Raw genomic sequence first — 15625 nt, forward strand, 5'->3', positions numbered from 1 at the left:
ATTCCCCACCAAAAGAAATGAAGACTCCTTGAAGAAAAGGATGATTCTAAACCTAGGACAGCAAAGAAACAAAGTAAGCCTATAACACTTTTATTGTGCCAGAAAATAAGAAAGTGCTCAAAAAAAGTGATGAGTAGGTCAAAATACACATGCACCATTCTGAATAGGTTCCCACCAGTCCACTCTGGGACATTCTGAATATCAAAATAAAGAATAGTTAACTATTCACTGAACAAAATGAGAATGGCTCAGAATCAATAATAGGTTGGTTTTTTTTTTAAGATTTTATTTATTTATTTGACAGAGACAGCCAGTGAGAGAGGGAACACAAGCAGGGGGAGTGGGAGAGGAAGAAGCATGCTCCCAGAATGCCGGCATCACGCCCTGAGCCAAAGGCAGACGCTTAACGACTGCGCCACCCAGGCGCCCCAATAATAGGTTTTTTAAATTGGAGGAAAAGGGAAAAACTCTTCCTTACAAGAAAATGCCAACTAATACACAGAAGAAATAATGGAATTGTAAAATCACCATATAATGGCAATTTTTTTGTATTGTTCTTGCAACTTCTCTGTAAGTTCAAAACTTCAAAATAAAAAGTTTAAAAAAATTAGAACTATATTATAATATAAAAAGTAAAATGCCTATATGTATGGTACATAAGCACATGTTTTTGGCTCACTGGTTTATATAATTAATGAAGACTTGAAAATCAATTCATCATGTTTCAAAACAATTTGAAAATGAAGAACAATTTCTAATATTGACAAACTGACATGATCGTATCTATTCAACACCACATTACTTTCTGAATCAAAGTATAATTTGAGGGGCGCCTGGGTGGCTCAGTCAGTTAAGCAGCCAACTCCTGATTTTGGCTCAGGTCATGATCTCAGGATCATGAGCTCAAGCCCCATGATGGGTTCTCTGCTCAGCATGAGACTGCTTGAGATTCTCTGCCTCACCCTCTGCCCACCCCCATGCATGTTTTCTCACTATCTCAAATAAATAAAATCTATTTATATATTATATATATATAATTTGAAGTTTGATAGGAAATTCCCAAGTTCTCAAATCTTTTGGTTTTTTTTTTTAAAGATTTTATTTATTTATTCAACAGAGATAGAGACAGCCAGCGAGAGAGGGAACACAAGCAGGGGGAGTGGGAGAGGAAGAAGGAGGCTCATAGCGGAGGAGCCTGATGTGGGGCTCCATCCCATAACGCCGGGATCACGCCCTGAACCGAAGGCAGACGCTTAACCACTGTGCCACCCAGGAGCCCCTCAAATCTTTTGGTTTTAACCAAAATATTCTTTTAAATTCCTTTCAACCCTCAGATTTTGTAGTTCTTTGCAATTATATGTTTTATTCATCTAATACTGACATACTGCCTTGCATCGCTAATTAATGTTTAAATATTTGGCTGTCTCCCCAATCAGACTGATGGAGATCAGAAAATGTCTTACTACTGCTCTTTCTTCTACAGGGGTGTAATGTTGGGGAGAACATACATAATAAAAATTCAATATAAATGAAAACATAACAGATTAAACAGCAGATTCAGTAGCACCTTAGCCCTCCATGCTTCAAATGTGTTCTTAAAAGTAAATAAGTTAAGACATCCCCCCCATCCTGCCCTCCTATGCAACAGCATTGAGGGAGATGAACAGGGCTGGAGGTAGCCCTGTTTTCAGGGACAGAAGCAGAGAGAAAAGACCATAAAGAGAAACTACAATCTCAGGTATGGGCAGACTGATGTCATATGCATCCTGTTGGTTCAAATAAGGCTTGACGTGGCACCTGTGACTTTTGCCAAAGAAAAGGCATCAATCAAGGGGGGCTAACACATTTTCTTATATGCTTTTCATAAGAATTAAATGTAGAGCGACTACCTTCAAAGCACCTGGCAAGGTAAGCACTATGTAAGTGGGTGAAAACAGCCCAGAGAGCCTCCCCAAAATTGTTATCTGTGCCAAAATCCATATCTTCATAAGTGATCCTTCATGCCCATCGTTTATCTGCCCTTACATTTTTCTTCTCTTCAATCATTTCCTGTAACTTCCTGGGTTTTTGCCCTCAAGTTTGGCTCTTATTTCTAATTGATTTTCAGAATTGCTAACATGAATTTTGCCTTTTATATTGACTGTGTGGTTTTCATATTTTCTTGGCTTTTCTTTTTAACATGTGGAAACACCTTACCTCATTGAGAAAAATGAACTGGTGGTTTCTAAGGTTTTTTTCATTAAGTAAATCTATTGCTTGGAAAATATTTTTCTTTCAAATCTTAACAACTTTTATCCATGATGTAATATTTTCCCATAAACTCTATTGCCCATTTTTCCCCCTTTATTCCTGTTGGCTTATTTTTTTTTTTTTTTAAGATTTATTATAGACAGAGAGACAGAGAGAGAGACCACGCACACTCAAGCAGGGGTAGGGGCAGATGAAGAGAGAATCCTCAAGCAGACTCCCGCTGAGCATGGAGCCCAACATGGGGCTTGATCCCAGGACCCTGAGATCATGACCTGAGCTGAAATCAAGAATCAGATTGCTTAACTGACTGAACACCCATGTGCCCCTGTTGGCTTATTCATTAAACATTATTAGTTGTTACTAGATGTGTGTTGTCCGGATACTGAAGAGTTCTTTTTTTTTTTTTTTAAAGAATTTATTTATTTATCTGACAGAGACCAGAGACAGAGACAGCCAGCGAGAGAGGGAACACAAGCAGGGGGAGTGGGAGAGGAAGAAGCAGGCTCCCAGCGGAGGATCCTGATGTGGGGCTTAATCCCAGAACAACGGGATCACACCCTGAGCCGAAGGCAGACGCTTAACAACTGCACCACCCAGGCGCCCCCTGAAGAGTTCTTTTTGACTCCAACCCTAAAGTTCTGAATTAACACAGAAAAGAATTAGCAAGGTAGAGCTCTTCTCCTGTATTCCAGATATTGAAACAATTAATAAAAATTAAACCCCATACTAGAGCTTGGGGGCGAAGCCTGGTACAATCAATGGAAAGGTCACTCAAGGGCAGAGACCAGGCATGGAGGAAAAGGAAAAGCAGGAAAACGCAGGACAGTATTCAAACCTGCAAGTGGGTGTAAAAGCAAATTTAAAAGGCCAGCCAGTGGTTAAGAAGCACTACACAAACAAGAGAAGGCCCCATTTGGATCCTGGCTAGGTGTACAAATGAGAGCTGTCCACCTCTTCATTATATCTGAGATGCCAACTAGAGCCTAGAATTGGCAGTTTCAGCTCTCATTATTGCTGTTGCCACTAGATGGCTTCAAAGTGACTTTTAAGAGATTTCAGAAGATAGAGTAGCTAAATCCAAGCATTAGTCTATCTTTTTGGGCAAGGTTGTTACTCTGATTTTACATTTGCAAAACTCAGTCTCCAACAGGTTAAGTGATTCTCCCAAAGTCATAATGACAATCTTTTGATTATAAATCTATTGCCATTTTACCACCAATTTCTCTTCGGTGATTTATGTACAATGAGAAGAATTATAAAAGGTAGGAAGGCAAGAGTCTTACATATTTAGGTACATGCAACCCTGAACAAATGACTCCTCAAAACTATTCCCTTTAGTTAACACTGCCATAACATTTTTTTGCTTTATTAACGTGAAAGAATGTTGGGGAAAATAAACTATGAAGATTATACTAACCATATATATATTATAAAACATTTTTCATATTTTTGTATTTTAATACATTTATCATTCACTTGAAAAATACTTCCAGAAATAAATTATATTTTATTCTAATAAGAACAAATAGCATTTTTAAAACTGTAAATGCAAATGATTATGTATCTGTACCACATTTACCCATCAGTTTTCAAAACATCTGGGATAGCATCCTAAAGTAAACAATGTTCATAAGACCATCTGGACAAAACTGCAGGCAAAAAAAAAAAAAAAAAAAAAAGGATAAACATATGGAAAAACAGATTTTACCCTTCCCTTCAGCAGTAAGGGATGACAAATGTCGAAGCTAGATATATCCACGCTTCACTGTGCGATGCTTTTCAGCACCACCTGGCTCTCCATGCAGAGCCACCAAATATGGACAGCACAGCCAGGAAGAACATAGCCACAGGGCAATGGCAATAAAAACAGTTTATTTCATGGTTAAATAGCCACTTCACACAAGTGGCAAGGGTCTGTTTACGGACTTTTACATGTAAGTCTGTGAGAACATATTCACAATTAATTATGCTATTAGACTTAGATATTAGATAGATCACATAATTTAACTAGAAAATAAAATTGTTTTCTAAGAACTACTTAAATGTGTTTAATTTTTTTTTTTAAGATTTATTTATTTATTTGAGAGAAAGAGAGAGAGTGTGAGTGCTGGGGCGGGGCGGGGTGGGGCAGAGGGAGAGGGAGAGAATCTCAATCAGACTCCGGGCTGAGCGCAGAGCGGGACACTGGGCTCGATCCCACAACCCTGAGATCATGACCTGAGCTGAAATCAAGAGTCGGACATTTAAATGACTGAGCCACCCAGGCACCCCTAAATGTGTTTTAAAGTGCAAGTTTTTTATTTTTACTATGTAGCACATTTATAAAATGTAACAATTCAAGTTCAATTGATTTATTAAATTTCCGTTGTGTCAGGTACTATATGAACCACTATCTGTAAATGTTTGTATTTAATTGCTTATGATTTATGAGTATAAAGATTGATATACAGCAAACAGCACAGAGATATTAAACCTCACATTCATAACATCTTAGCAAAACTTTTAGAAACTAAGTATACATGTACATTTGCTCACTAAGAAACTATCAACTGAGAATTTAAGATTCTAGTTTAAAACACGAGTATCTGGGGTGCCTGGGTGGCTCAGCTGTTAAGCATCTGACTCTGCCTCTCCCCCCTCAAATAAATAAATCTTAAAAAAATAAATAAATAAAACAAGTGTGTCTGAAACAGTCTCTCAATAATTTGACATACTAACAGTGTGTGTGTTTTAATTAAAAGTAATGTATTATTAATGAAGAATTATTATTGATCATTTTGTTAATAGAGACAACAACACTTTCTCAATCTGGCAATGATTTTAGATAATATTCCCTTTATGAACTCTTCCTTTATAAACACAGAACCAAATGCACTGAGGACTGAATTTCAAGATGTTTTGAAATACGGTATAATTAAAAGGATAAGGCTGCTACAGCAATAACAAAAAGACAAACTATACAAAATTTGATTACTGATTATTTATTTTGTTCTCAACTTTTACCTGAACCCATGAAATGCCCATAATTAGAAAGATTAATCAAAGATTTTCAGGGTTACAAGGTTAGTGTATCAAAAGGGATTTACTCTATCTCACCTTCCTTATCTCTTTTTTTTTTTTTTAAGATTTTTTTAAATTTATTTATTTGACAGATAGAGACAGCCAGCGAGAGAGGGAACACAAGCAGGGGGAGTGGGAGAGGAAGAAGCAGGCTCACAGTGGAGGAGCCTGATGTGTGACTCGATCCCAGAACGCCGGGATCACGCCCTGAGCCGAAGGCAGACGCTTAAGGACTGCGCCACCCAGGCGCCCCCTTCCAGGTGCCCCCTTCCTTATCTCTTTCTACTACCAACACTGTCATCAGGTATTGTACTTTCCTAATAAAATAAACATAGACCCAGAATGCAAAGAACATTGAGAGAAAGCTTCAGGCATTCCAGATAAAATTGTTAAAGCTCTTTTAGATTTCTGTCGTTTCCCTTTAAGCCTAGAATCGGAGTACTCAAAGAGTTGCTGGTTAACCGAAGAAACCTGATAGGTTCTATACATACCTCAGGTCTTGCAAGACACAAAACTGGATAAAGCACCAGAAAAAAAAATTTTTTTTCAGCAACTTGGCTAAGACTATCTAAAAAGTAATCTTAAGTAGCTCTAATTTTCCAACCATAAAAATGGCTCCAATACAAAAATCTTTTATCTTTTTTTAAAACCAAATTTTAAAATATCAAATCAGACATATTAAAAAGTAATGTACAAGAAATCATAGGTGAATATCTTTATAATCACAGAGTACAAAAGTCTTTCAAAGCATGGCCCAAAAGACTAAAACATCTTTACAGAAAAGACTGATGGATCTGGTAATGATGACATTAAAAACTTCATTACTGCCAAAAAACAAAACCCCTGAAAACTATAAACAAAGCTAAATATGGAAAAATAGGTATTCTTGTCAACTATACCCTCCGTATACTCTTTCTGGAAGGCAGTTTAACAAGTGTAATCAAAATTTAAAGTGTGTTTCTAGGGGCGCCTGGGTGGCTCAGTTGTTAAGCCTCTGCCTTCGGCTCAGGGCGTGATCACAGCGTTCTGGGATGGAGCCCTGCATCAGCCTCCTCCTCTGGGAGCCTGCTTCTTCCTCTCCCACTCCCCCTGCTTGTGTTCCCTCTCTCGCTGGCTGTCTCCCTCTATGTCAAATAAATAAATAAAATCTTTAAAAAAAAAATAAAGTATGTTTCTAAACTGTCCAAAAATTCAAAAAAAAAAATCATAACCTACAGATATAAAGAGCAAGTACAAAGAGATTCAACTTTCATGGGAGAAAACTGAAAACAGTGACTAGTAAATTTGTTGCCAAGCAATATTAAATGTCTACCTTTTCTTAAAGTTATAAATATTTGTAAATTACCTTGGTTAAACCAAAAGAGGAATACTGGTGATTCTCGAGTTTCCCATGGGCACAGGGAAAGTAAACTTATTTTGCAGTTTGCTTTTAAAGAAGAGTTTGAGAGCATTATTTTCTCTGATAATTGTCCCCACTGTAGAGATGATGATGAAATTAAGGCACACAGCTTTTAGTAATAGGAGATCCAAACCCAGGCAGTCTGGCTTCAGAATCCACAAACTTAACCATTATGATCTACTATCTGTCTGGATAACAACGGATTATAAGGTTAATAAGTATGATAATTTAAGACACTAATGAAATGCTAGTGGTGATATGAAAGAAAAGGCCACTACTCTTTAGCAAAAGCTGGATATAATCAATTGCTGGATGTCTTTGGTGTGAATTTATACCTTTATTAAAGTTTACAGCAGCCCTTCTCAAAGGGTTCCTGAAAAGAATTAAGCCCTAATGCCCTAGGCACTCACCGTATGCAATTAACTTCTCCCTATGTATTTTCAAAGGTACTAGTTAGTGCCATCTTCGCGAGAACTGAGAAAATAGTCACTCAGATAATTTCCTGTGTTCTGTAGTTTGGATGGAGAACTGTGGATTTATATCCTTATGGATAACAATAAGTTGCTTTTTAAATGCCCAACATCTTTTTGTCCCTAACACCTTTTACACATGGAAATAACTATTTTTTAGTACTTGTTTTTGAAAATGCAAATAAATTTATTAGGTGTGTGACACTCACCTTATAGCAAAACAAAATGCATTCCTTTTTTTAAAAATAATTATGAAGTATTACCTTATATTCAAATTGTTACTATAAAAGGGCACAATATTATTTATCCTCAGATACATTATTTCAGATCCCAAACATGCCCTTTACTTTTTTTCAAAAAAAGATACAGCAAATTTATTCCTAATAAAACCAAAAGAACCAACATAACTTGTGTCTTTTTATACCAAAAGCATAAGCTTAATGAATTTAACAGAACGTATTTAATGCCCTCTTTAAGCTCTTTGAAAGTGGCATCCCACCAGTATTAAAAATTATTGGCCAAAATTATTCTGAAAACAATGTGGGATTGTCAATCATCCATCTAGTTCACAAAAAGAAAACCAATATTCAATGATACTATTTCATCAGGAATACCTATATTAAGTATTTGTAGAATATTTACATGACATTTACAAGACTATCAAAGTGATATATCTCATGAGACTTTAGAGAACAATGGCCCAATTTTTAATAATACGTATTTTTCGGTTTTCACAATAAAGTTTTCTTGCTTTTTTAAATCTTGTGTTATATGTGACCTTCTTATTATATGCGGAATTTACGTGTTTTTAGTTTTCTGGTATGTATTTGAGGGGGAGGTGTGGACAGATTTTTTTTTTCCCCAAGCAAATCCTAGCATCAGATGTGAAATCTACACAGCTGTAAGCATTCTTCTGGGAACCTGCACTGGGGTTTCATCAACTGCCTAATGCAATTACCTAAGCCAGTCATGTAGCATTAATGTAATTTGCCCATTTCTACAGCTGAAAAGTTTAATATTTAAAGAGTAAAAAGAAAAAACTTGCCTGTCCCACTACTCCTGTACCTTGGAACCAAATGATAATTTGGTCTATTCCAAAATTCCACTAACTCCTAGTTAACCGTTAGCTTTAAAAAAATCTTTAGTCATCTAATAAATTGATAATGCCACATGAATGAGTAGGTATATATACAAAGGCATTTCTATCTATCTCCATGTTACAGTTAAGTGATTTTTCTAAAATACGAAACTGATTATCCACTTCTCCACTTAAAATCCATTAGTGGTTCCTAACTGCCCACAGGATAAACTCTAAACTTACAAGGCCCTTCAATACCTGTACCTACTTACCTGTAGGCTCACCCTCTCACCACCCCCCAACATCACAAAACTTAACCTACAGTTCTACAGAATTCCCTGAACAGATCAAACTCCCTCATCAATGAGCTATTTCCTCCACCTGAACACACATCCCTTTCCTCTTTGACTACCTAATTCTACATATCCTTCAGCTTTTGGCTTAGAAGGCTCTTGCTCTGGGAGCACCTGGGTGGCTCAGTGTGTTAAGCGTCTGACTTCGGCTCAGGTCATGATCTCAAGGTCCTGGGATTACGCCCCCACTCAGTGGGGAGTCTGCTTATCCCTCTCCCTCTGCTCCTCCCCCTGCTCATACGCCCCCGAGTGCTATTTCTCAAATAATAAATAAAATTAAGTTTTAAAAAAAGGCTCTGGCTCTAAATAAAAATAGCCAGTCTACATTCAGTACTACTCCAAAGTATCCTCATAGTGCCCTGCACTTGCACCATCACGGCACTACCTAAGCAATTATTAAGCAATTAAGTGTGACTTGTCAATATCCCTCACTTGACCAGAAGATCGATAATGGCAGAAACAGAAATAGATCTGTTTCATTCACTATTGTGTCTCCAATATCCAGCACAACATCTGGCAAAAGGTAGAAGCTCAAGTATATTAAAAGCTGAATGAATAAATAAGATAGTTTTGAGATTAACATTTAGGGCTTTTTTGGTGAAAATGCAAAGCTTTTCCTACTTCTTCAGTAAGAACTCTCACATGCTAGCTCAATTCAATTCAGCAAGTATTTACTGCTTAGCCACATTGAGAATCAAAGAGAATATAAGTAAGCCAGGGTACAATCCTCAAGGAATGTGCAGTTTTATAAAAAGATACATATACTGGTTGATGAACATTAAGGAGGGCACGTGATGTAAGGAGCACTGGGTGTTATATAAGACTGATGAATCACTGAACCTTACCTCTGAAACCAATAATACATTGTATGTTAAGTAACTGAATTTAAATTTAAAAGATATTTTTTTAAAAAAAGACACATATATACAGGAAAACTAAACACCACAAAACCATGTGTTATTAGATTCTAAAGTATGCTGCACAGAAGTAGAAAAGACAAGGTAAAAGACTCGGAAAGTGTCCTTAAAGTAGGTAGGATGTGAGCTGAAACTTAGGGCAAATAAGGTTGAAGACAAAATAAAGACAGAAATGTGCTAGTTGAGCAGTTCTAAAAGTGGATCTGAAGACACCCTCCTCCTTTCCCGGGTCCTTAAGCTCAAAAGTATTTTAATAATAAGCCTAGGATATTATTTGCTTTAAAAAAAAAAAAAAAACTTTTGTTCATTCTCAGTTATATAATGCAGTTTTCCAGAGACTATACACCATGATATCATAGACTGAATACAGAAGTAGATAGGAGAATCCAACTGTTTTTATTAAGCTAGACACTAAAGAGATTTGTAAAAATGTAAAACAATGCCACTTACTAAGTTTGTGTTGTTTTACAAAATCGTTATCTTTCCTGAAAACATTATTTGTTTTAACATGTCATGGAAATTACTGCTATTTTTTCAATGATTTAATACATATTGTAATTTTTAATTTTAATTTCTAACATGATAATATTGATAGATATAACCTACCTAAACAAAACTCTAAGTCCTCATTAATTTTTTAAGAATCTAAGGGGCTACTGAGACCAAAAGCTGAGATTCACTGAGCTGGTGGTATTTACAAATGGATGGGGCACTGGCCTAGATTCTCTGTGCAGAGTAGCTAAATTAGATGTATTAGACATGAAACTGTCCAGGCTTTGCATAACTTAACAACATGTGTAAGGTCCAGGTATAGGCTTTTCTCAGCAGTTATTTTTCTTAGAGCAAGGTATAAAAAGAATTCTGTAAAATTATTCTTATCCTCCCACCTAAAACACAATATAGTTTCATACTCTTTTTGAATTGCCATATTCAGATATTTTTATATTTATACAGTATTCATAATTATCATTTAAAATAGCTGCATAATCATAATCCAGCATTCCTACAAACCTCAACAGCAACTTTCACATCTGATTTTTAATGTATTTTATAAAAATCAAGCCTCATGCAAGAAAGAATACTGCAGATTACTCTCCCAAAAAACTTACTTCTAGAATGCCAATGGATCTTACTTTAAATCAAACTTGCCTGAGAGATATTGTAGCTTGGAACACAAAGACGATGACATTTTGACCTGGAACTTCTGGAAACCTTGAATTCAGAACTACGTCTCTCCCTAACTTTGAAGGCTCGACACACTCCCAAAGTCCCTCAAGAACCTGTTTCCCATTATTCCAGGTGCTACCCATGGTTCCATGAACTCAATTAAGGGTTCCACCGGTGCTTCCCACTACCTGAAAGGATTGCTTTTCTCATTGTTACCTACCCCAAATTCTTCCTTCAAGGGTCAGCTTGAAAGCCAATTCATTCACGATTCTTTCTCAGTTCTTTTCAATTGAACATTACAACCCTTTTTGAATATCTGAAGGACTTTGTTTGAACATCACTCAAAATACAACTCTATTCTGCTCATTATTATTCTTTAGGATAGGAACTGTCTTATCCATCTCTACTCCCTGAAACACCATGGAAAAGAGGGAGGGACTGCTGAGGAAAATGAGGCTCAGATGAACTGTAACCTGCCCCAGGTCAAATAGTCAGCGATGGAAAGAGTCAAATTTGAATGCCAGACCCCAAACCCTGACAAAGTCCATGTTCTTTCTACCATATCATTCCATGCTCCCTACCTTATATCCTTTATGACAATAAATATTCAAGAAATTGTAAAAATGGAATGAAATCTGAATGGCTTTATTCTTAACCTCAAGGAACTTCTAAGGTGGAAAAAAAAATCCAGATAAAATATTTCCTACAATTGTACTTTTGCCACCCCTTGCATTATAGCCCTACATATCTTATTGTGGCCAAAAAAACATATTAAATGTGCAGTTTTCAGGAGGCAGCATTAAGACCAACAGCTGTTCCTGAAGTGTTAAATGTCTATCATCACCATATTTTCCTGGTTTTGTTAAGCAGAATTGGAGCTATGACTAGTATGCCTAGGACAGAGTAAGGTTTCAATACATGTTTGTTGAATAAATAAATGAGTGAAAAAAGTTAATCATTTCTTCTGCTGTCTGGAACCCGTGTTTACCTCCTCCAGTTCCTTTGCCAATTTGTTCGTCATTATTGTCTCGAGCAATAGCTAACAAAAACACCTGTATGTTGGGCTATAGAAAATACAGCTGACGACTACTGTTTTTTAATATAATTTTTCGGTTTCTGAATGCCACCTACTAAGCAGTTCAATTCTGCACCGAAGGCACTTCAAAATTATCATGTCCAATTTTAGTATATGTGCTGCCAAAGCGAGCACCAAAATTATCACGTCCATTCACCCATTCACCTAGTACCAAAACCCTGAAGTGAGTTTGGATTCTTTCCACTCTCCCTCACTCACTACATCTAATCCACCCACTTTCCGCCAGTGCCTCTACTAGTTTCTCAATTGCCCTACGACAACAACCTCCTCTGACCTTCTTAATAATTTCCTCACCTTCACTCTTTTTTTTTTTTTAAGATTTTATTTATTCATTTGACAGAGAGAGAGACAGCCAGCGAGAGAGGGAACACAAGCAAGGGGAGTGGGAGAGTAAGAACCAGGCTCCCAGTGGAAGAGCCCGACGTGGGGCTCGATCCCAGAACTCCAGGATCACGCCCTGAGCCGAACGCAGCCGCTTAATGACTGAGCCACCCAGGCGCCCAACCTCACCTCCACTCTTAACTCCAACCGTCCAAGCAGCAATCAGAGTAATGTTATTTTAAAAAGATGAAATGACATTACTTCCCTGCTTAAAACACTTTAATAGCTTCCATTACACTTCCAATAAAATAAAAATTCTTTATCATGGAATTCCTTACGGTATCTTCCATGAACTCCCACTCACTTATTTTTTTTTTCCCCACTCACTACTCTCTCCTAGCAAACCACACTCCAGCTATACTGGCCTTTTTTGGTCACTGTGACCACTAGATTATTACCTATCCCTGCAATCTCTTCTTCTCCTTTGCACTTACCAGAAGTTTATAATATATATATTTTTTCTTGGTCTGTCTCTCCCACTATACTGTACACCTCAAGAGAGCAATATAAAACTGTTTTATCACTAATACTGAATAAAGTATAAAACCCAGCATGTGGTAGGCACTTAATATTTCTGAATGAAGAAACTGCTTCCCTATATACTCTTCATTTAGATTAACATGTATTATATATTGTTTATGTTAGATAACAACACACATAATTAACAAAGTATATAATATATAATACATTACTACTGAATAATAAAGGATTTGGCTGCCTTTTGTACCAGGTTCCTGAGATGTAACCCCTAAATCCTGGGATTTCCAGAGGGACAGGAGTGTCTTTCTTATTCTTGGTGGGCCCCTAGACAGTTTACGCTAATAAGATTACTCAGGATGGCAGCTAGCCATGCCAGAAAGACCAATGTGTGATTAGAGGGTTGATGTACCAGAGACTGAGTTCAATCATGTGGCCAATGATTCAATCAGTGGTGCCTATTCAATGAAATACCAATTAAAAACTCCAGACACCACAGCTCTAAGTAGCTTTCCTGGCTGACAATACTGTGTGTGTCTGATAATCATCAATGTGCTGGGAAGGTGATGTGTCCTGACTCCACAGGAAGAAAATACAGGAGATTCATGTTTGGGACTTTTCTAGTCCTTCCTCTATGTGTCTATTCTTTTGGCTGGTCCTGATTTGTATATTTTTTCTGTTATAATAAAACTATAATTTTAACTATAGGACTTTCCTGAGTTCTCAGAGTCATTCTAGCAAATTATTGAGCCTAAGAAGGGTAGTGGGAACCCCTAAATTTATAGTCAATTTTTCAGAAGTGTGGGTAGCTGAAAACCCGCGTGCTTGAGGATGCTGTCTGAAGCGAGGGCAATCTTGTGTGGGACTAAGCAAGCCCTCAATCTGTAAGGTTAGCCTAACTCCAGGGAGTGTCAGAACTGAACTACAATTACGTAACAAATAACAGATACCACTTCATAAATATGTGTTGGGCACCATGCAAGCATTTTTACATAAATTATTTCTAAATTTTTAGAAAACATTATCTCTAAGCCTTACAATAACCCCACACATTGGAATTACCACCCTAAGTTTTAAAGTAAACTAAGAAGTAAAAGACACACACATAATAAGTAATTTAAGTGCAGCCTGAATTCAAACTCAGCACTGTTTGACTCAGAAGCCCACGACCTAGTCACTGCCTGTCTAGCTTCTCATGTTAGTTACATAAATACAACACCAGAGAATATCGCAAGGTTACTACCTGAGAACGCATGGCACTTGTGCTGAGGTCACTAAAATCTAAGGTACTCTTTATGAATTTATGAACTCTCTGTAAGAGATATAAAATATCACACTTTAATACAAATTTCTTTAGCAACTGCTTAACTTACTTGTTTGTGTTTTAGAAACATGTTTCTGGAGAAAATCAACTGTTTGAGCCAAAACCTTCTTATTACACTGTGTTGATAATTTTTCATCACATTCATAACACCTGAAAAAACACAAATATGTATGTAAATATTATGAAAGCATCTTCAATAATGTTGTACACCAGGTAATAAAGTTGATATTTATCCGGTCTTGTCTTTAAATGGGGGGGGGGGACAAAAAGTATACACTGAGTGAGGCATTAGGTAAATCTAGAGAAATAAACAGGAAAGAGTTCACAAAGAGCCTTAGCCCTATCATTTAAATTAAAGTTCTGGTACTTTATCCTAAGTGTAATGGAAAGCCATGAGGAGTTTTTTAAGCAGGGGAGTGATGTGATCCAATTTATATTTTAAAAACATCACTCTGACTAATGTCAGATGGACGGAATCAGGAATAGAAGGTCCGGGGCACCTGGGTGGCTCAGTCGTTAAGTGTCTGCCTTCAGCTCAGGGCATGATCCCAGAGTCCTGAGATAGAGCCCCATATCAGGCTCCTCTGCTGGGAGCCTGCTTCTTCCTCTCCCACTCCCCCTGTTTGTGTTCCCTCTCTCGTTGGCTGTCTCTCTGTCAAATAAATAAATAAAATCTTAAAAAAAAAAAAAAGGAATAGAAGGTCAGGGTAGAAGCAAGAGATCTGGAGAAAGATTTATTTTACAGACATTTCAGGTAGTACTTCTCTGTACAAAAATAACTGCCATGGAAAGGGGGAGGTGGATGAGGGTAAGTCAGTGATTCTCAAACAGGAGCAATTTTGCCCCCTGCCAAATGTTTGGTAATGTTTTGAGACATTTTTGGTTGTCACAAGTGGGGAAGCTGCGACCGGAATCCACTGGGTAGAGACTGGAAACCTCCTTTGATGTACGGGATAATCCTCTCACAACGAAGAATTATCAGCTCCAGTGACAGCAGGACTGAGATTGAGAAACTCTACTCTAGAGGAAAGACTTGCTGCAAATTAGGAATGTTTAAAGTTGAGTGATGGGTGCGGAGGATTTCATTACACCATTTTGCCTACTTTTGTTAAAGGATTAAAAAAATAAGATAAAAAGGGAAAGAAACAAAATGCTAGGCTTCTGGCCTGAATACTTAAGTGATGGAGGTGCCACTTACAGAGACAGGAGGACTGGGTGTTTTGTTTTATTTGGGGCTTAGTTGGGAAGAGAGGGCTCCCAAAGAGATTTTCAAAAGCACATTATTTTTTCGAAAACTGCCCTCCAAGTTTACTCATTAGAGCATATAGTATTAATAAAGATTTCTTCTATGTATTATCATTGCCTGCTTCCTTTATCTTCATAAGATCCAATGGTCAAATAGGAACATATATTTGAACATATTGAAAGTATAATGTGTTAGACTAACACCACCTTACGTATTCACAATCTTATAATTTACTAGTGGTCCTGAGATCAATGGCTATAAACTAGGTTTCGGTTCCTTTTCTAAACAGCACTCAAAATTCAGTCAAATATTTACTCATACTCAAAATACAAATATTACTCTATCTCTTGCACACAGAAATACATAGGTACATAGATAAATCTGTGAAACAAGTCACAGAAAACATT

General features: G+C 37.0%; 1 protein-coding gene across 1 annotated transcript in view; it reads right to left on the reverse strand.

Annotated features, from left to right (window-relative positions):
- The window catches only part of USP45 (ubiquitin specific peptidase 45), a 68100-nt gene that overhangs the window by 38753 nt on the left and 13722 nt on the right, over nucleotides 1-15625 (reverse strand). The window contains exon 5 of the mRNA XM_045807003.2: nucleotides 14022-14122. Coding sequence (XP_045662959.2) covers nucleotides 14022-14122 — 101 coding nt within the window. The remainder of the gene's footprint in view (nucleotides 1-14021; nucleotides 14123-15625) is intronic.

Source organism: Ursus americanus, chromosome 11 (assembly GCF_024610735.1).
Source record: "Ursus americanus isolate L20-20 chromosome 11, mUrsAme1.1.p, whole genome shotgun sequence".
NCBI classification, from domain to species: domain Eukaryota; kingdom Metazoa; phylum Chordata; class Mammalia; order Carnivora; family Ursidae; genus Ursus; species Ursus americanus.